This window comes from Medicago sativa, chromosome 1 (assembly GCF_051527215.1).
Source record: "Medicago sativa cultivar Bolivia chromosome 1, Bolivia_mono, whole genome shotgun sequence".
Classification (NCBI taxonomy): domain Eukaryota; kingdom Viridiplantae; phylum Streptophyta; class Magnoliopsida; order Fabales; family Fabaceae; genus Medicago; species Medicago sativa.
This window is the reverse complement of record NC_140749.1, coordinates 2,917,518-2,938,960: the sequence shown is the minus strand read 5'-3', so window position 1 is coordinate 2,938,960 and position 21,443 is coordinate 2,917,518. Positions and strand designations below refer to the sequence as shown.

General features: G+C 32.0%; 2 protein-coding genes and 1 pseudogene across 3 annotated transcripts; 1 reads left to right on the top strand and 2 right to left on the bottom strand.

The window, feature by feature from the left end:
- Positions 1–2,475: 2,475 nt before the first annotated feature.
- LOC146951738 (snakin-2-like) lies at positions 2,476–3,708 on the bottom strand. The gene is made up of 3 exons (XM_085754662.1): positions 3,570–3,708; positions 3,102–3,138; positions 2,476–2,969 (listed from the first exon to the last, which is right to left on the bottom strand). Exons 1-3 carry the CDS (start codon positions 3,648–3,650, stop codon positions 2,788–2,790), a joined length of 300 nt encoding a protein of 99 aa, XP_085610788.1. The 5' UTR covers positions 3,651–3,708; the 3' UTR covers positions 2,476–2,787.
- Positions 3,709–9,528: 5,820 nt separating this feature from the next.
- On the bottom strand, positions 9,529–11,320 carry LOC146951737 (gibberellin-regulated protein 1-like). Of its 2 annotated transcripts, none has more exons than XM_085754644.1 (3): positions 11,163–11,320; positions 10,977–11,031; positions 9,529–10,313 (listed from the first exon to the last, which is right to left on the bottom strand). In XM_085754644.1, exons 1-3 carry the CDS (start codon positions 11,241–11,243, stop codon positions 10,132–10,134), a joined length of 318 nt encoding a protein of 105 aa, XP_085610770.1. In that variant the 5' UTR covers positions 11,244–11,320; the 3' UTR covers positions 9,529–10,131. The 2 variants fall into 2 exon arrangements, with proteins under 2 accessions (XP_085610770.1, XP_085610778.1); XM_085754652.1 differs by having other exon boundaries at positions 10,977–11,010.
- Positions 11,321–17,153: 5,833 nt separating this feature from the next.
- Positions 17,154–19,394, top strand: LOC146951736 (uncharacterized; annotated as a pseudogene).
- Positions 19,395–21,443: the final 2,049 nt, after the last annotated feature.

Below are 21,443 nucleotides of genomic sequence, written 5' to 3'. Positions count from 1 at the left end.
TAAATTGAGTATCTATGTGTATATTTGTAGAGACTAATTTTTTAGTCGGATAAAACCCGCATTGACTGCCAAAACTCTCCCCTCAAAAGTTTTTTAGTCGGATAAAACCGCATTGACTGCCAAAACTCTCCCCTCAAAAGATTTGAAAGTAAACTTGTTTCATTATTGTTATTTGATAGTGTAACCGATTGATTAGTCATGTCATGTGAATTCGAATATGGATTGAGTCTTACTTAAATCGATTAAGGAAGTCGTTAACATAATGACATGGCTGGGTTGTGTGTCTAAATATGGGTAACTGTGGCTATAAATTCATGATCAACCCTTTGGATTCATGTTTTGGTGGGGTTGGAATACTCCCTAAGTGTTATAAATTAGTAGTTCTTCCCTTTATTTATGTCTATTTCCGCTGATTTAAAAGTGGTGACATCCATTTCATCTCATTCTATTTTGTTTGTTCTTATTTTCATCCAGATTTTGTTGTATTCTATTCCATTATAAAATACTCGCACGATAAAATATGATAAATCTTCTACTATTTCACTGTGCTCCATTCTATAAATGGGAAATGCTACTTGTAGTGGACAAACGTATCACGAAAACATTACGATGCTACTTGTGGTATTTGAATCATCTTTGTTTTTGCACAATCTAGCTTTATTTTTGTTCTTCAAAACAAATGCTATAAGCTCTTTATGAATTGTTTTTCCAGGCTAAAAAAATAAAAAGAAATATTGGTCTGAGTTAAGACCGTATAAGTCTTGTGTATTTGTGCCCATACTAACTTGTGAGGGAGGGTACACAATCATTATAGAAGATTTATAAGTGTACCCCACACCTAACATTTATACTCCATGATTCTATATGATTTTATATTTTCATGTGTTTTCTTTCTCGGTTAATTCTAACAAATGTGTAAAATTGTTCACATAAATAGTTATTTTTTATGTTTATTTTTTAAAATATACATTGTACAGATAAAATGTTCAATTTCATACTTAAGTCACGAGTCGCTTCCACACAATTAATTAGTCTTATGAGTTGTTATGTCCTAACAATTGATGTTTTATTTGAGAGTGGAGCTACAAGAATTATCGGATTAAGGTTCGCAATTGAATACTGGTACATAAGTGAAACTGTCAGAAGCAAAAAGGCAATCATCGGTTCGATGTCATTGTAGTGAAAGTCATTGTTAGATAAAAAAAACGAAAGAGTTATCTTCGACTCAATACCGATATAATGAAAGTCATGAGACTCTCCAACCTAATTGACTAGTCTTTTGTGTTGGTGGGTTGTTCTCATACGCTTAAGTCTGAACACCAAATAAAACAAATTTGCTTCCTTCAAAAAAAAAAAAACAAAAATAAAACAAATTTGCTAATAGTAAACACAAAATGTAAACCGTGAGTTGTTGTTATGGGGGCAAATGATTAGTGCGTAGTGTTACGTAAATTATGAAGAGTGTTCTTCTAAATGACTTGACTCATGTCTTGGCTTTAGAAGTTTCATTTCAATCACAACAATATTTTTTTTTTGTGGTGGTCGGGATTTGAACCCCGGACCTTGCATATTTTATGCATTGTCCATACCAACTGAGTTAAGCTCACGAGGACTCAATCACAACAATATAATTGCACTGCTAGGCTTCCTTTTTCTTACGCTACCAAAAGCCAAAGCAATTTTTACGTGTTCTATATCAAAAGACAAAAGCCATGATTCAACTCATCTGAATATATCTCTCAATGGAATATATTAAAATCCTCTCCCTTCACTACCTCCCCAAAATAATTTTAAATATTACTATTTCTTTAATGCTCCATTCTATTTCATTAGAGTAGTGATATTTGAACAACCATTTATAACAACTTTGGTGACAACTTCTTTTTTCTCTCTTCTAATTGGTCAAAAATAATGGAGAGAGAAAAAAGAAGAGAGAGAATAAGAGGATAATGTAAGTATGAGATAGATAATTGTCAAAAGGTTGTCACAAAATGGTTGTGCAAATATCATTTCTCATTTCATTAGGCTCCATTCTAGCATTTTTTGTTCTTCAAAACAAATGCTATAGAAAATCATATACTATTTCATTATGCCCCATTCCTTTGGGCTGTGTTAAGACCGTATAAATATTGTATGTTAGCCGTAGGACCTTGTTCAGCCGGGACTATGCGGACTCGGTCATCTGGAGTCTATAATAATCGGTGAAGCTACACAATCATTATAGAAGTCGATAGACTCTCCCATGTAATGGATTATTATATTTTGATTTGGCCTTTGCTCATATGCTTAAGTCTTAATGGCAAAAACTCATTTGAGTTGGCTTGATGACATATGTTTGAGAGTTCATCTTGAGGTTTGATTTTCTCGGATGTCAATTTTGATGGACTAGTTTGACATATTAAAAAGAGTCATAATAACAAAGTATTACAAATTTTTTCATAGCAACCACTAATATAAATTAAAAAAAAGGTCATATAATAACAAAGTATTACAATTTTTTTAATAGTAAACACTTAATACAAATTTTGATTGATATTACGAATGATAGATATTACAAATATTCCTATAGAATTCAAAGCGATCAAACAAATCCACAAATAAGATTATTTATTTTTTACACGGTAATTCAACCGATATTGAAAACGGATTTTATTTTACATCAGAGCATAGTGACCAAGGAATATTTATGTATATATTGTTATGCATGCATGGTAACGGTGTGGATATATTTCATAGGAGTAATGATCGATGTGGAAGTCCAAATTCCAATTAAGGTAATTTTTGTTTTTAAGGGCACTTAGGTTTGCCACCACGGGTAGTCTGGCTGGCATAACAAGGACACTTTTCTTGGTTGCCAGAAGTGCCTGGTGGGACACAGTTACATCTTCTACAGCAAGTCCCACAAGCTCTTTGGCACAAATTTGGACGAGATGATAATCTGCACCTTGCAACGCATGCTCCATTACAATCTGAAATTTATAACATCATATTCAAATTATTAATCATTTCATTCATTCTACACATAAATTAATTAAAAGTATTTGTATATATGAATTATTGAATTGTATAATTGTATGTTGCAGTTTATTAGTGGTACGTACCTATTTGTTGAAGAGAACCTTGTGTTTGTGCATATGCCTGCGGTTCATCAAAAGCATGCAAAAAGTTGGTAAGTAGATATACATAGTTAATTAAAATAAATAAATAAAAAATATTAACAAGGCTTAACTCAAATAGTTGAGCTCTTAGACACCAAGAAGTTTAAGAAGAAAGTCCAAATATTAATCTCTAAATTATATACAAACATATCATAATAACAACTAACTAGATTTGCATATATAGAAAAAACTAAGTGCCTGTTTGGTTTGGAGTTTGCAACCACAAACGCACGTCTGGGAGATTTTCAAAGCAAAACTGTGGTGATTTATAAAAGTTAGCATTTGAAGTTTTTGGGTTAACATGGTGAGTTACTGTGGTTTTGTGGAAAACGTGGTTTGCAAAACGCAGAAGCAAACAAACACTAACTCAAATATAGAAAGAAAGAAAAAAACTAATTTAACTAGATTTACCGATTGATCTGTTGCATCAACAAGATGAAAAAGAAGAAGTGATGCAAGAAGGGACGCAACAAGAAGCTTAGATATAGCCATGACTAGATAGCTATAGGGGTGGAATAAGAAGAGTTGATTGCCAATGCCAAGTGTGTGTAATGAGAAGCAAGATGAGCTGGTATTTATAGCTGATGACCATAAGAGCTTTATGAAATTACTAATTAGTAGTATGAACAAAAGATGCTAGCTGTTAGCTAACCATTTACTAATTAAGTACAGATGGATTACCACATATAGAGACCCATTTTGATGGTAAGAATACGATAAAGAAACAATATTATATTAGATTAGATAGGGCTGAATAGGAAAAGATGAAATTGAGATAAGATAAACATATATGTTATCGCGTGATTGATGCGTACCTGATAACAAGCGGGATAACATTATTTTATTTTATATAATTCTATTTTTATACGTACCGCATAATAACATGATAAAATATATAACATATTTAAATGTATAAAATCAGCCTTATAAAACAATTACATGATATTTCAAAAAAAAAAAAACAATTACATGTAATATCTTCAAAATTTATAGTTATATTTTATTGGAATATTTTTTTATAATCTAAAGTATATTTTATAAGGGTATATGAGTAAATAATTTTGTTATTATGTTTAGCACGTTACTTACCCAATTCATGATAAATTTTTTAATCAGATAGACAAAATATGATAATTCTTATGATTGACTTATCATATCTTACTTACTCATCATAAGGTCTCTATATGTGCCCTCGATATACATCTCATTGTTTGTGAAAATACCTTATTATGTGGCATCCGGGTTTGAACTCGCATCATCATATTTCTTCCTCTTCATATGAGTTGATTTGAGTATTTAATTTGTTGACCACTACATCAATAATAAAAAAAGTACACAATGGTACGCTTAAAGTTTCGTTGGGTATTCTTATGCAACGTTGTATCATATTTTGGTATGATTTATTTAAAAATAAAATTTTAAATAAATTTTGTCTACGGAGTTCCAATCCCCAACCAAACTTTAAGGTGCCTAAGAATTCTTAAAAAAAAAAAAAAAAAAAAAAAAACACTATATGAAGTGGGACAAATGTATCTTTGTTATAAGGTGTAATGTGGTGTATACGCGGAAGAGACCTGAATCTTAAAGTTGGTGTTATAATGATCACACATGATGAGGGGAATTCGGTAGTGAAAGCTGAAAATAAAAGGGGTCTAATTTGGAACCAATCAAGTTTGATAAAGTGTAATACTTGAACGTTCCAAAAAAAGGTGTATTTGCATGGTGCTAAAGTATTCAAATGGCTGGCATTGAAGAATAATATTAATTCAGCAGCTAGCGCATATAGCTTTCTCTTAATTTTTTTCACAATATGATCGACTCATTCTCACAAACCCCACGACTCTTGTCTAATTAATTACATTGTGTCTTTATGTGCCCTATTGAAAACTCGTATGTATTGGCATAAATTAGATTGTGTCTTTATGTGCCATATTGAAAACTCGTATGTATTGGCATATCGTGAACCAATTTTTCAATAAAAAAAAAATCGAAAGAAGTGCTATCTAGTTCATTTTGGTTACATGATATACTTCACGTTATGCCGACACTTTAAATTAAAGGTGTGTTTAGTGGCTGATCTAGTCACCGAGAAAACATTAAAATACACATATACAATACATATTTTTTCAAATTATTATTTATATACATGAATATTAATAATGATTTGGAAATGATTTATTTGTAATTGCTGTTATTTTTGCATCTCTTGTTCTACTTTCTACTTCGTCAATACTTTATATATTTACTATATGATTGGCTAGTTTTGCATTATTAGGAGGGTCGGTGAATACACGTAGCCAGGGGTTCAATATTTTTCATGCACACAGAAAACTACAAGAGCGCCCCTACGTGAAGTTTGGCTTTGGTAGATTGTGATATATGGAAATTGGATGCAAGAAGAAGTATGTGGAAAAGGAAGGAGCCAATAGTGGAATGTAAGAAAAGGATTGTTGAAGCCAACCTTGACAGCTGTTTCTGGCGTCCCAGCTGTATTATGCTAATAAAAGATATAGTTTACCATTTAAAAAATAAATTAACCAAAAAAAATCACCCAAAAATAAAAATAAAGTTGTGGTCTAAAATATAAAGATTTAAGGAAATTGCTAAATGTTACTGTAGATTATATGCAAGAAACACAAGAATCATACGTGGCACCATGTAATTCTTTCAAATAATAACCACCCCCTATCCCATGTATGGTTAGTCCAACCTAATTGGTCAAATCCCCTATTTTTGTGGATTCTTTTATTTCTTGCATAAATAATTCTTACTAAATAGCATTGCTCAAGATTTAAATGTAGTTTTTTATCCCATATTCTAGTCCTCCTATTTTTAAAATTTCAGGAAAAAAAAAGTGTTTGTTATATTGAGTTTTACATTTGTTTTGATGAAGTGCCATGTTGAATAATAAGTTCGTAAATCATTAGTGATGCGAGACAGTGTATGTTTTAGGGTTTTTTTTTTATGGTTTTAACTTCTTTATTTTTCACTTTAAGTTTCTTTTTTAAATGACAATTGTTATTACGTAATGGAAAATGCTGTTTTGAGTGAATTTTTTTTTATCAAGAATAATTTTTCACTTTAAGTTTCTTTTTTAAATGACAATTGTTATTACGTAATGGAAAATGCTGTTTTGAGTGAATCTTTTTTATCAAGAATAATTTTTCACTTTAAGTTTCTTTTTTAAATGACAATTGTTATTATGTAAAGGGAAATGTTGTTTTGAGCGAATTTTTTTTATCAAGAAAGCATCACGAGCGCCATTTCTTTTACTATGGCAACTCTCATGTTTGGTAAGTGGGGCCTTTTTTTTGTTTTTTTTTTTTTTTTTACAACTGCAGTTTTTGTTTCTTGAAATATTGGCGAGAAAACTCTCGCGGTATATAGCATTACTGTTACGTTAAATGTTATGTTAGTTTTTACTCCTTGTCAAGACTTAAACCTTTACGTTTCATTTATTTAAACAACAATTTGACAATTCTAAAATTGACTAGATTCGGGAGTTCAATTTTTCTTTACTAGAAAAATGATGTTGGAGGCTATTAAGACTTATCAAGAGGAATTGTGGTTTAAGAGTGTTGTCTCGTGAGTATGTGCTAGAATGTGGTGTGGTGTCAGAAGAGCGTGTGACTAGTGAATAGATTTCCATCATGTTGAGGAAGATGTGGGTGTGAGTAGGTTGAAGTGCTTTGATGGTTGTTTGTTTTGAATGATAGGGAAGAGGGAAAATTTTTCTGGTGTGACCCTTGGTTAGAGGAGTGTATTTTGAGAGAGAATTTTTATGGATTATTTGAGCTTTCTTTACATAAAGAGGCTTCTATGAAAGATGTGTTTAGAAGGAGATGGGAGGCGAGTGGTGGTTAATGTTGCTCTTTGTTGCGAGAAAATGTCACAAAGAGGTGAGATTGGAGGATTAGTAATGGTAACAAGTATTCTACATACGTGTCTAACACATGCTTACTCGAGAAGTGGAGATGGTTACTTAAGTTTCTACCGAATTTGTTTGGAACAAAATTGTTTCATTGAAGGTGTCTTTTTTGCTTGCCAATTTTTTCAAAATTGTTTACCAACTATACAATTAAGGACAATTTGGAGGGGTATGTATTATTGAATTGGTTGGGCATTCATATATAATGCCACTTCCTTTTTCATAGGTCTTCTCTCAAGTCGTATGGAGTCTCAGAAAGGTCTTTAGATTATTTGGTTGGCTTGTGTTTGAGTTTTGTGGAAATGGCTTAATACTTAGTTGTTTGGCGAGAAAGAAAGTCATTTATCGCAAATTTTAGATTAAGTGAAGATTTTTGCTTGGTGGTGGTTTAAATCTAAGAAGAAAATTTTCCATTGTGATTTGAATCTTTGGGCAATCCTCTTTGTTGTCTTCGAATTTTAGCCACTTGATGCTTTTGGTAGCATTTTATGTATGTTTTTGAGTTTCCTTTGGATGTAATTTGACTCTTGGTGAGAGCTATTTTGTGCACACGTTGTGCTAGAATAGTTTGTTTTTATCTTCTTTTTTTTTTAAATAATCATAGCCTTAAAAAAAACAATTTGAAAATATGGAAAATCAGAATAAATGTAAAGAAATTTCTGGAAAACTTGACAATGAAATGAAACTTCAATTTTGAAGTTTCGAACCCCCCAAGCTTGAGGCTTTCGATACTAGTTAGAACTTTTTCAAAGGATGATCTCACACACATACTTGTAAAATGATCAACTAACTTCTACTAATGGAAAGTATCAACTATTTAAAGTGGCTTGTGCTATATATAGCGATTTAACTATTTGTGGAAAATTGCTCTTCTTTCTTTCGTTTTTGTTCATTCCCTTAATTCAGCGTGAGTTGAGTTAACTCACGCTGACACTTTTAAGATCGGTTCAATCACTTTTTAAGTTGTTCAACTGATCTTAAAAATGCCGGCATGAGTTAACTCACGCTAAAAAATACCGAATGTGAGTTAACTCATGCTGAATTAAGGGAATGAAAATTTTTAAAAGGGAGAAGAGCAAATTTCTTTGTGCATGCCTAATGGACTCGGCTCAAATACATTTATAGGGGTCCAATACACATCATAATCTCCATAAATAACTCTTACAACACATAGCATTTAATTTGGAAAATTTTACAATACACAACTTGATAAACAAGTTTTGCATCATACACAATAATAAATCTCACCTTTAAATATTTAAATGAGATATAATTTATTGATCCAATAATAAAAAAGTCATTTGTTTGCAAGGCCATTTTGCTTGTATATGTTAGACAAAGGCTCTGTTTGGTAAAAACAAGCTATAAGCTAGCTGATAGCTGATAAGCTATCTGATAGCTGAAAAACTAGCTTATAGCTGATGACTGATAGCTGGTAGCTTATAGCTGAAAAGCTCAGTTATTAAAAATAATGTGTTTGGTAAAATTAGTTGTTGAAGTGGCTGATACTTATAAAATGACATAAAAGGACATTTTTATTTATTTATTTTTTATAAATTATATACATCCAATATTCAAATTACTTTCATCTCCAAAATGATAAATGTGTTTTATGTCTTTTTAAATATTCAAATTATTTTCATCTCCAAAATGATAAATGTGTTTTATGAATTCAATTAACTTTTTTTACTAAACATTTGCTTTACTATTTATTGTATATTTTATTTAAAATTATAATTATATTATATGAATTAATAGCAAGGTAATAAGAAAAGGAAATATAAAAAAAACTACAACATGAGAAATGGTACCCGTGTACTGACGTGGGTGATTATATATTTTTTTTTATTAAAAGTGGGTAGTTACGTTTTTTTTTAAAGAAAAAGTGGGTAGTTACATATAAATGTGGGTGGTTTTTTTATTAAAAAATAAATAAAATTAAATTAATAATGGTAAAATTGGAAGAGAATATAAAAAGCTGAAAGCTTTAAGCTCAAAAGCTACTTGAATTAGCTTCTCATAAAAAGCTATAAGCTCGTGAGAAAAGCTTGTTACCAAACACGTTATGTTTTGATTCAACAAGCTTATAAGCTAATTCAACAAGTTATAAGCTAGCTTCTCGGCGTTACCAAACACAGCCAAAGCCACTTTGATTTACACTTCAACAGAAAAAGGTAAGAATTTGATTATTGGATCTTTGGTATGAGTCGTATCTCTTCTATCACGTCTTATTTTCTATTTAGTTGTACTCCTTTTCAAAGTAGTTAGATTATTCGATCAAAAGAAAATTTGTTATTGTCATAAATTTAAGGGCATGATTAAAACTATAGACCGATGAGAAGTAATGAGATTTTACGGGTTCGATTTGTAATTAATTTGTACAATTTTTCATTGTGTTTCATCATCAACAAATTAAAAGCAAAATAACATTGAATACTCCTATTTAAAAATAACAACGTTAAACAAGAATTCCTCATTAATACAAATGATAGGTAGTACAAAAAAAAAAAAAAAGTAAATACAACAGACAACAATTGAAAGAGATCACACAAATACACAAATAAGATGGGGAATTAGTCGCTTTAGTCCCTGAATGGGAGAGGATTCGTCACTTTAGTCCTTGAATGAAGAGAAATTGCAAAACAGTCCCTGCATGGTCATTTCAGGGACTAAAGTGACTAACGGAGTCTACATTCAGGGACTAAATTGACTAACGAAGTTTGCATTCAGGGACTAAATTGACTAACAAAGTCTACATTCAGGGACTATTTTGCAATTTATCTGCATTCAGGGACAAAAGTGACGAATCTCTTCCGATTCAGAGACTAAAGTGACTAATTCTCCCAAATAAGATTATTAACTTTTTAAATTCACATTCGATAATTCAACAGGAATTGAAAAGGCACTTGGGAACCAAAGGTTTTTTTTTGTTTTATTTTGACAATGAGCAAGGAATATTTATTTATTGCTATGCATGCATGGTAACGGTTTGGATATTTATGGTCGATGTGGAAGTCCAAATTCCAATTAAGGTAATTTTTGTTTTTAAGGGCACTTGGGTTTGCCACCACGGGTAGTCTGGCTGGCATAACAAGGACACTTTTCTTGGTTGCCAGCAGTGCCTGGTGGGACACAGTTACATCTTCCACAACAAGTCCCACAAGCTCTATGGCACAATCTTGGTCGAGATGATAAACGACACCTTGCAACACATGCTCCATTACAATCTGAAGAAAAAAAAAATGTTGGATTTAATCAATTCTACATGTACATGTACATTTGTTTTTTATACAGTATGAAACGTATTCCATTTCATTCAAAGTTTAAAAAATGATCCGTTAGCATATCATATAATTTTGACACCATAACTAAATTATGGACAGCAATATCTACTTGTTACCTTATAAATTTTATCTTAAAGTTTAAAAAAATGATGTAAAAGTGATCAGTGATAATTATAGAAAATATGATCAAATTTAGTTTGATTTATGGAACATCAACAATGCAATCAACCAGTAACTTTTGTTAGCTCTAATTCACCAGGCCAAATAATTGCTTCTCTTACACTCAACCATTTTACACAAATTAAAAAAATTAAAGATGATAAAAAATAATTGATTTGAATAAATTTTATTTTATTAGTTTTTATCTATTATTATTGTTATAAACGCAAAATAAGAAAGTACTGTAAAAACTTAATACTTAATGGTGATACAATCAATATAAATTAGTATAATATTATATATATACTAGAACTTAATTTTATCATAGCTCAAAGCTTCAAGTTTCAAATAAAATTAAAAGTATGAATTTGTGTGTGTGTGTGTGTGTGTGTGTGTGTGTGTGTGTGTGTGTGTGTGTGTGTATTGTATAGTTTAGTAGTACTGTACCTATCTGCCGAAGAAGAGAACCCTCTGAGTATGCCTGCAGTTCATCAAAAGAATGCTATAATTAGTTAAGTACGTACGACATGCCTATATAGTTAATTGATTGAAAGTAATTAAGAAAATAACACTAACTCTAATCATGTATATATAAGAACCACGAATTAATTAAAGTTTAAATTATATACATACCGATTGATCTGTTGCATCAACAAGATGAAGAAGGAGGAGTGATGCAAGAAGGGAAGCAGCTAGAAGCTTAGAGAAAGCCATGATTAGCTATATGCAACGAATATGAAGAAATTTTTATATTTTTTAGAAGAACTAATTGCCAATACCAATTAAGTTGTGAAATGAGAAATAAGATGAGCTGGTATTTATAGCTGATATGATGAGATTAGCTTTATGAAATGCTAGCTAGATAGCCAATTCCTAAGTTTTGTTTAGACTCAATGCAATTATTAATTAAATTTCTGTTTGGTAAGACCAAATTTTACGTTTGTAGTGGATATATGATTCATAACTTATAACTTCATATGATAAAAATAGACATGTTTTATAATAATTTTTTTGAGATTATATTATTTTCAGGGAGCTGTCTATTATGGCTTTGGTAAAAGGTGAATAATACTATTTTTAGTAAATTTAAATAAAATATTAGTTTCGTTCTTTATTTTTTATTATTATAAAATTTATTTATTTTTTAAAAAATGGTAAAAGTCCACCTTTAAACCATTTTTAGAGGTTCATATTAGATGCACGTTTTTTTACCGGCTAGTTTATAGTGCATTTTATAAGCTACTTCAACTAGCTTATAGTTTATCATTTTCTTCTTAATTTTTAGAAAAAAATAATATCAACTTAATATATTTATTTTATTTCATTCCATATAAATTTATAAAATATTTTAACCGGTAATTTTACTACACACTACAAAATCAATCAACTTTAATTTATCTGCGGTCAGTTATAGTTAACTTATCTATTATAAGTTCATCCGATATAAAATAGATTATCAAACAACTATTTTTTTTCCCAACCAAACTGAGCCTAATTATAGGTCCATTATCATATATATATAAGTGGGACATGTGTGAGTAAGTAATTTGTAATGGCGCTGGCATTGAAGAATATTAATTCAGCAGCTAGTTAGCGCACAGTTTTCTCTCTATTTTGTCATAATATGATTGTCACACTCTCATAACCCCACGACTCTTGTCTAATTAATTAAATTGTGTCTCTAGCTACTCTCATACTGAAAACTCGTACGTTTTTGGCCATATCATGAGTCAAATTTTTAACAAAAATCATGCCAAAAGAAGGCATATCCAGTTCAGTTTGATTAGCATATTATGCTTCATATTACCGACATCCCAAACTATAAATTAAAGGTATGGCATGTTTGGTGGTCCATCAAGTCACGACATGTCTCAAATGTGTTTGTGTTATTGTTGTATCCGGTGTCCGTATCTTTTATATCAGTGTGCCACGGTATTAAACGTAGTTCGCTAAGGTTGAAGAAAAATATTTATAGATATTAATATAGGGTTTGCTAGTTTACATTATTGGGAAGGGTCGGTGAATACACGTACGTAGGGGTTAATATTTTTCATGCAGACAGAAAACTACAAAAGCTCTAAAAGCCAAAAATTAGCAAGAGTGTCTACCCCTACGTGAAGTTTGGCTTTGGTAGATTGTGATTATGGGAATTGGATGCAAGAAAGATGTGGAAAAGGAAGGAACCATTAGTGGAAAGCAAGAAAAGGATTGTTGAAGCCAACGTTACAGCTGTTTGTGGCGGCACCCCAGCTGTATTATGCTAATAAAGGATATACTCTACCACTATAAATCAAAAACTTATAAGCGTAAAAGGGAAAGGGGAAAAAAATTGTGGTTTAAAATATAAAGGTTTAGGTGCACTTTGATTTCATATTTTTGTTCCTTCTCGATTTTTGTCTCTCAACTTTTAAATCTGAAAATGTAGTCTCCTTATTTTTAAATTTATTTTAAAAAATCCACTATTGAAAATTAGACTTAATTTTGTTGATATGTCATGTTAAATAATAAAGTAATAAACTAACAAGTCACTGAGTGATGTAAGAATGTATAATTTTTGGGAAATTGGATTATTTAGGATTTGACATTTTTTTTATTTTTAAGTTTTTTTTAATTAAACAAGAATTTGATGATGGAAAATAAAATAATAAAATTTAATCTATATATCCATTGTCACACCACCTTCTATAACTTGTAATTAATTTATAAGTCAACATGACACATCACCAAATACAAGCCTAAACCTTTTGGCTGGAAATTTTTTCTAAAATTTAAAAAAAATTGAGAATTATATTTTCAAATTTAGAAATGGGTGGCTAAAATTGTGAAAATATAAAATTATAGGGACTAAAAATGAATTAAAGCCAAATGGAAATAAGTCTCAGTTAATTCTATATTAAATTTAATGACATTAATCATAAAATTCATTTCAATTAGTCTATACTTTAATTTTATAAAATAAGTTCTCATGAATGAGGTGTTATATGATATAGAGAGGGTATGTATTTTTTGTTACGAGCATGTTGAAACCTCCACTCATCTTTTCTTTACATGTGTTCTTTCTCCCATAAAGTATGGAGCAAAGTATTTGAGTGGTTGGGGGTGGAGGGAACTTATCACTACTAAAATGGTAAAAAATACAACTAGATTTCCATTTTGATTAGTAATCATATGGTCACTTTGGATGTTGAGGAATATATATCTTGGGTGTGTAGTTCATATATGAGGAATATATATCTTGGGTGTGTAGTTCATATATAGGAATTAGGAATGGTAGAATATTTTTTTTAAGAAGTTAAATTAGCCCACTTAAATTGACACTGAAGAGAATCGAACCTGAGACTCAAGGAGGAGCACACTTCTAGGTCCCAAGCTAATACCATCAGGACAACTCAAGTGGGTTTAGGAATGGTAGAAATTAAAGTCTCAACTTAGCTTTTGGTTTGTCTTCTTGTTCTTTGAGTCGTCTAAATTAGTCAGCGGTGTATTGAGTAGAAGTATTCTTATATTCCCTTTAATAAAACAAGTTCTTATAAAAAAGCATAGCAAAGAGTATGATAAAACACATCTTTTATATAAATGTTGATCATCAATCATTGAAGGAATTCCTTTTTTAAAAAAAAAATATCATTGAAGGAATTCTTCGAACAACTGGAGAAGTCTGATTTATGGTAAGGTACTACTACTAAAGTATCTATTATACAATTAGCATAAGCTTAGAGATTAATTACTTTGAGATATAATAACGTACTTTTTCGCTTCAAATGATAACTTTACAGATTGTTCAATAAAATTAATAATAACAAAACTGCTACTTGCATTCAAAAACATTATCTATGTGGATTGGAGCAGGGGAATCAAACTCCAACTACTTTCATATTTGTGTAAATTATAAAAGGAATTGATGACATCAATGCTTTCTTAGTAGGTGAAAATTGGACTGAATATTATGTGTAAAAACAGAAACAAAAAATTAGTTGTATTTTTGTGCACGGTACAAGAAATTCTACTTGACGAGAATTAGACACCAATTAGATTGGAGGAACCAAAATTGAGATCCTCTTTATTTCTAAAACACCTTAAGGAGAAAAACACATTAAGGAGTTAAGTGCGTATACATGGTGGCCTTGAAGGTGGACGGGAGCCTGAGCCAGGGCATCCTTTTAGCATGGATATCAAAATTATTATTTTTATTTAATAGTTAGTACATATAGATATATTTATTTTTAATTCGTTTTGATTAATTTTATTGAAAATATTATTATAGAACTTTGATTATAAATGAATCTTTTGCAACAAAAAATACAAAAAAAATATTAAAATAATTAAAATGACACAATTTTATTGTTTCATCCATGACACCAAAAAATTTAGGACCGGTCTTATGGACATACTCCCTCCATTTTTTTTCTTTTGATGTTTTAGAACTTCAACTATATTCCAAAACTTTTGATGTTTTAGTGAATTTATTATTGTTTTCTCAAGTTTACCCTTTTTGGAAAACACCATAAACTATTAAAGTAGTTGTGACCTTTGGTTTATCACGTGTGAATTTAATGATATATAAGGACATTTTAGTCAAAAACACACAAATATTTATATATTTTAATTACTCCTTAAAACTTGTGCCAAGAGGTAAAACATCAAAAGAAAAAAAAATGGAGGGAGTAAATTATAATATTCAATTGGATCAATATTTGGTGGGATCCACCAATATCATGTATGTCTATATATCCCTTCAAATCATCTATCTCTTGTACCCAGTGGCGGGTCCACATAGTCCTCAGGGGATGCACTTGCCAACCCTCAAATCTTAATTTTTTCACATATACCCCTATGTTTTTTGCACTTTAAACCTGCTCATATTTTTTTTTTTGCACCAGCTGCCCTATACCCAAACCACTTTCACTTTCCTCACTTGAACATTTTAACCTCTCTCTAACTTCTCTCTAACTATACGTACTCCTAACTTAGAGAACCTCTCTTCCTCCACTACCACCACTCCGATGGCAGTACCACCACCAAACTCTGCCGCGCCACAATCCAACCCTTCCACCTTCAGTCTCGCGAGCCTACCCTCCAACCATCTACAGTCTCGGATTCTCGATTGAGTTCTCTCTCTCCATCTCAAAAATCTGTTGCAACGCAAACCACCACTCTCTCCGCCTTATTTCGTTGTCCTCTGCCGTCGTGCAACCACAAAGGGACATTCAAAAGCCTTCAAAGACATTGAATCTACCACCAAGGTAATCAATTATAAATCTTTAGTTTAGGGTTTTTAAATTTGGGATTTTTTTACATAACTTCAATTTTGATAAATTGTTTGATTGAATATACAATTGAGGGTCTTAATGATATGTTTGTGTTGTGAAATTGATTGGAAAATTGGTTTAAAGAGATAATGTGAACTGAGAATTGGAATGGATGGTTAGCGACTTACTGTCCTTTTTTATATAAATCATTTCAATGAAATATGTTCCTCCAAAAGTGTATAGTGGATTGTGTATGTGTATCTCCTTTCTTGTGATGCTAATTCTTTTGTTATTTTCTCAATCTTTTGAATTATTTGGAATGGTAGGTTTCTTTTATTTGTTGAATCAACTATAGTAATTAGTAAATCAACTATAGTTTGGTCACTGTTTCTATAATTCTATGACATTGTTTTTAACTTCTATTCATAATACTTCCATACTTTTATCAGTCATGGTACTATGATAATGTTTTTAACTTTTGTTTATATTTTTATATCATGCTCATTGAATCTTAAAGTTTGTTATTGTGTTGGTTGTTGTAGGAGTTATGCAGAATTTTTTAAAAAGATCAAGACCATCCCATGAGCAAGGATCTAGTTCTCAACATGTTCCATGTAATTTAGAAGAGTTATCATCGGATCCAGGGATGCGGCCTAAAATGTCAACATACCATCAGGGGCGGACCTGAGCAGGGCAGGGTGTGGCAATAGCCACACCAGCCCAGGCCCAAACCTTTTTTTTTTCTTCATACAAAGCCTATCTTAAGTAATATATATCCTCTATTTCGTAATTAAACACTTATACACCTTTGGACTGGTGGCGTGTGTTTTGTGTTTTTGAGTAGAAACTTGGATGTCTCCGGTTCAACTCTCAATTACTGCATTTTTTAATTTTTTTCAAGTTCAACTCTCCTCCATTGCAGGTTCAACTCTCAATTACTGCATTTTTTAATTTTTTCAAGTTCAACTCTCCTCCATTGCAATTTTCTTAATTTTGTCAGATAATAATATAAACAACATAAATTATATATGAATATATATTAAGATTTTTGAAACTTATGTCATGCATTATCTAATCTATAAAAATAAAGGGAAGACCTATTTTTGGATTGAGAATTTTTACTCCAAATTTAACAATCATTTAGATTATTTTATCATTTTTATGATGTCATTAAAATTATAATTAAAAAGTTAAACTCACTAAAATATAAACAACTTTACTACACAAGGAACAAAATGATTGAAAATTTGTTACGATTAATACAAATGTTATTATTTGTATAATTTATTTCGTCAAAATTTTAGTCTTACTTCTTTCAAAAAAAAGAAAAATTAGCCTCACTAATAATTTAATTCCAAATCCGCCTCTGCATACCATCCAAATGATCAAGAGATAATACGCCGAGCATATCTACAAAAAGGACCATGCCAACCTAATCAACATAATTTTCCTCAAAGAAAAATTGGAAATTCAATGAGAAGATTTTGTCCCTCTTGGTTTAATGAATTTAGTAATTGGTTAGAGTATAGTATCGAAAAAGACGCCGCATTCTGTTTGTGTTGTTATCTCTTTAGACCTGATGTTGGAAAACAAACTGGTGGAGATACATTTATAACAGAGGGATTCACAAGTTGGAATAAAAAAACCACACTCTCATCACATGTTGGAGCAGGCCCTAATTCTGCTCACAATATTGCTTGGAAGAAATGTGGAGATTTGATGAAACAAGATCAACATATTGAAGGTTTGATGTCTAAGCATTCTCAAACAACTCGTAACTTGTACCGAAGGCGGTTGACGGCCTCACTTGATTGTATTCGACTTCTATTGAAGCAAGGATTGCCTTTTTGTGGCCATGATGAAAAAATAGAATCTTCTAATCAAGGAAACTTCCTTAAATTGCTTAGATGGTTTGCTTAGAGAAAAAAGAAAGTAAATCGAGTTGTATTAGAAAATGCTCCTGAAAATGATAAAATGATTTGTCCGGCTATTCAAAAGGAATTTGTTAGTGCCATCTCTCTGGAAACCACTAAAGCTATTATTGAGGATCTTGGAGATGAATTGTTTGCTATTCTTGTTGATGAATCAAGAGATGTGTCTGATAAGGAGCAAATGGTTGTTGTTTTGCGCTATGTTAACAAATATGGACGTATTGTTGAGCGATTTTTGGGCATTGTCCATGTTACAACAACAACATCCATGTCTTTAAAAATGGCCATAGATGAACTGTTTTGTAAACATAGTCTAACTACTTCAAGAATTCGTGGACAAGGATACGATGGGGCTAGCAACATGCAAGGACGATTTTCTGGTCTTAAAACTTTGATCTTAAGGGAATATCCGTGTGCATTTTATGTACACTGTTTTGCTCATCAATTACAACTTGCATTGATTGCTATTGCTAGAGATCATCTTCAAGTTAACTCTCTTTTTAGTGTAATATCCACTTTAACAAATGTTGTTGGTGGATCTTGCAAACGAACCGACATGCTCCGTGAGAGACAAAGAATCCGTGTTAAGGAAGCATTGGAAAATGGGGAAATTGTTAGTGGAAGAGGTTTGAACCAAGAAACTAATATGAAGCGTTCTGCTGGTACTCGTTGGAGTTCCCACTTTGCAACTTTAGTGAACTTGATATTGATGTATAGTTCTATAACTGATGTTCTTGAAATGTTGAGAGATGATGTATCAATTAAAGATGGAAGAGGTGAAGCAAAAGGTCTTTTAATTCTCATGAATACTTTTGATTTTGCACTCACATTGCATTTGATGAAAAAGGTCTTAGGTATTTCAAATGAATTGTCACAAGCATTGCAAAGGAAAGATCAAGACATCGTCAATGCTATGAACCTAGTTAGCGTCACAAAGGAGCGATTACAAGCTCTAAGAGATGATGGATGGGAACCTTTATTGGAGGAGGTAATTTTATTTTGCAATAAGCATGACATTAACATTCCTAGCATGGATGATATATTCTTCTGTGGAAAGTCAAAACGTGGAGGTAATGCTGAATCTATCACAATATGGAATCATTACCGCATTGAATTATTTTATACGGTTGTGGACATGCAACTTCAAGAACTTAATAATCGTTTTAATGAGACAAATAGTCGGTTGCTCATTTGTATGGAGTGTTTGTGCCCAAACAACTCATTCTCTAAATTTGACAAAGCAAAGTTGATTGAATTTGCAAAGTTTTATCCAATTGAATTTTCTCCAACTTCATTGGAGTTGCTTGATAGTCAACTTGAGACTTACATCTTTGATATGCATAGGAGTGTTGAATTTGCATCTTTGAAAGGAATAAGTGATCTTTTGAAAAAAAATGGTTGCACTCAAAAAACATATTGATTATCCTTTAGTCTATAGACTTTTGAAGTTAGCAATGATTTTGCCCGTTGCCACATCAACCGTTGAACGAGCCTTTTCTGCTATGAAGATTGTGAAGTCTAGATTGCGTAATCAAATGGGAGATGATTGGATGAATGATTGTCTCGTGACTTATATTGAGAGAGATGTGGCGGACAAAATTGATGATGAGTTGATTATTCAACGATTTCAGAACATGGCACCGCGTAGGGGACATTTGTAAAGAATGGATGAAGTTTTTTGAGTACATTGTAAATTGAATACAATGTAATTTTTTGGATATATATTATTATATTTATTATAAATTAAAGTTTAACATTTTGAACCTCCTGACCCTGGGTCCTGGCAACGCCACTGCTTGTACCAAGTCACGAAGAGATTTTTTTTTTTTTTGAATAAAGAGATGATATTATTAATTCAAAAGATCATGTAAGTACACATTTGTAATAGGAGGGGGTACCTCCTCTAACCAGACCTTATTTGGGTCGGTTAAAGCTAATTGGGCTAACATGTGAGCCACAATATTACTATCTCTATGGGTAAAGCTAAAACTACACGTGTCAAAGCCTAATTGCACCTTCTGGATTTCCTTTGTAGTCTCTCCAAGATAAGATCTATCAACTATTGTTTTTTTTTTTTGAATTCTTCTCATTATCGTTTCATTATCTCCTTCACAGACAACTTCACGAAAACCACATTCCAAAGCAAACTTCATAGCTGTGAGCATGCCAAAAGCTTCAGCTATGGCTGCATTATCCAACCCCTAGCATTTCCAAGTTGCCGCTGCCATTATCAGGCCTTGAGAGTCTCGAATCACAGTACCTAAACCCCATCAGCCTTGTTCTTGAAGGTTGGCATCGCTATTCACCTTCACCGAGCCTTCAGCTGGACGAACCCATCTTGTGGTGCGAGGTATCTTCTGGATGTGATGAGAGGAAGAGGTGTGGAGATCTGGTTCGGTACGCTGATGAATGGCCGCTTGATAGTCAGAGACGCTAGCGAGAGCTCGCTTGATTATTTCTATCTCAGGTAAAATTCTGGACTCAAAAATGCTAAGATTTCGGGCGAACCAAATGTAGTCGGTAATAGCTGCAACTTGAATAGCTATATCATCTTTTTCGTTTTGAATAATATGATTAAGCCAATCAGAGAAGTTTGATATAGGTTGGTTCAAAATTTTAAGGTTAAGGTTTGAACCAAACCATGTTCTGTTGATCATAGGACAGGTCATGAAGGTGTGTGTTGAAGTCTCTAGCTTTGCATTACATCTAGGGCATAGAGGTGAGCATTGTATGCCTCTTTTTTCAAGCTCACTTCTAAGAGGAAGGGCTTTATTCAAAATTCTCCAGATTAGCATTTTGTGTATGGGAATTGTGTTTAAACCCACCGTTTCTTCCAGGTTGATGAGTTAGGGTCACTAGTAGAGGGTTGTGGTCATCTTCATTTTTTTCCAATTTTGTAAAGCTGAATACCCACTTTTAACTGTGTAAGACCCATGTTGATCCCCCATCCACATAAGCTCATCTTGGTTATTAGTATTGATGAGAGGAATTTGCATTATATTGTTGCAATCAATGGGAAGAAAATGATCATTAAGGATAGTAGAGTTCCAACTATGAGCCTCAGTCAGAATAAGGTCTTTAACATATTTGATATCCATGTTTTCTTTAACAGAAGAGAAAACTTTGAATTTGTTGTTGTTAGGCAACAAATGATCTTCCCATATCCTGACCTTATGACCATTGCCTATACGCCAGCAGCTGCCTCTATTAATTAACCAAATGGAGTTATAAATGCTTCTCCAGGCATAGCTAACATTATAGCCCAGATTAGCATGCAACACATCAGTATTAGGGTAGTATTTGGCTTTGAAACACTTGGAGATGAGAGTGTTAGGTTGAGTATGAAACCTCCAGACTTGTTTAGCAAGCATTGCTAAATTAAAATCTCTAACGTTTCTGAACCCTAAGCCTTCAGACTGTTTGGACTTGAAAAGATTAGATTTCTTAGTCCAATGAACTTTGCTCTTAATGTCTGAACCACCCCACCAGAATGAGCAGACAGCTCTCTCAATTCTATCACACAAGCCTTTAGGGAGTAGAAAGCAGCTCATAATGTAGGTAGGGATAGCTTGTGCCACAGCTTTGATTAGAATGCTTCTGCCTTCAAAAGACATACTTCTTTCTTTCCATCCTTTTAGTTTCTTTCTTATCCTATCCATTATAAAATTAAAATCCTGGTCCTTGGATCTTCCAAAATGGGTAGGCATGCCCATGTATTTTTTTATGCAAGCACT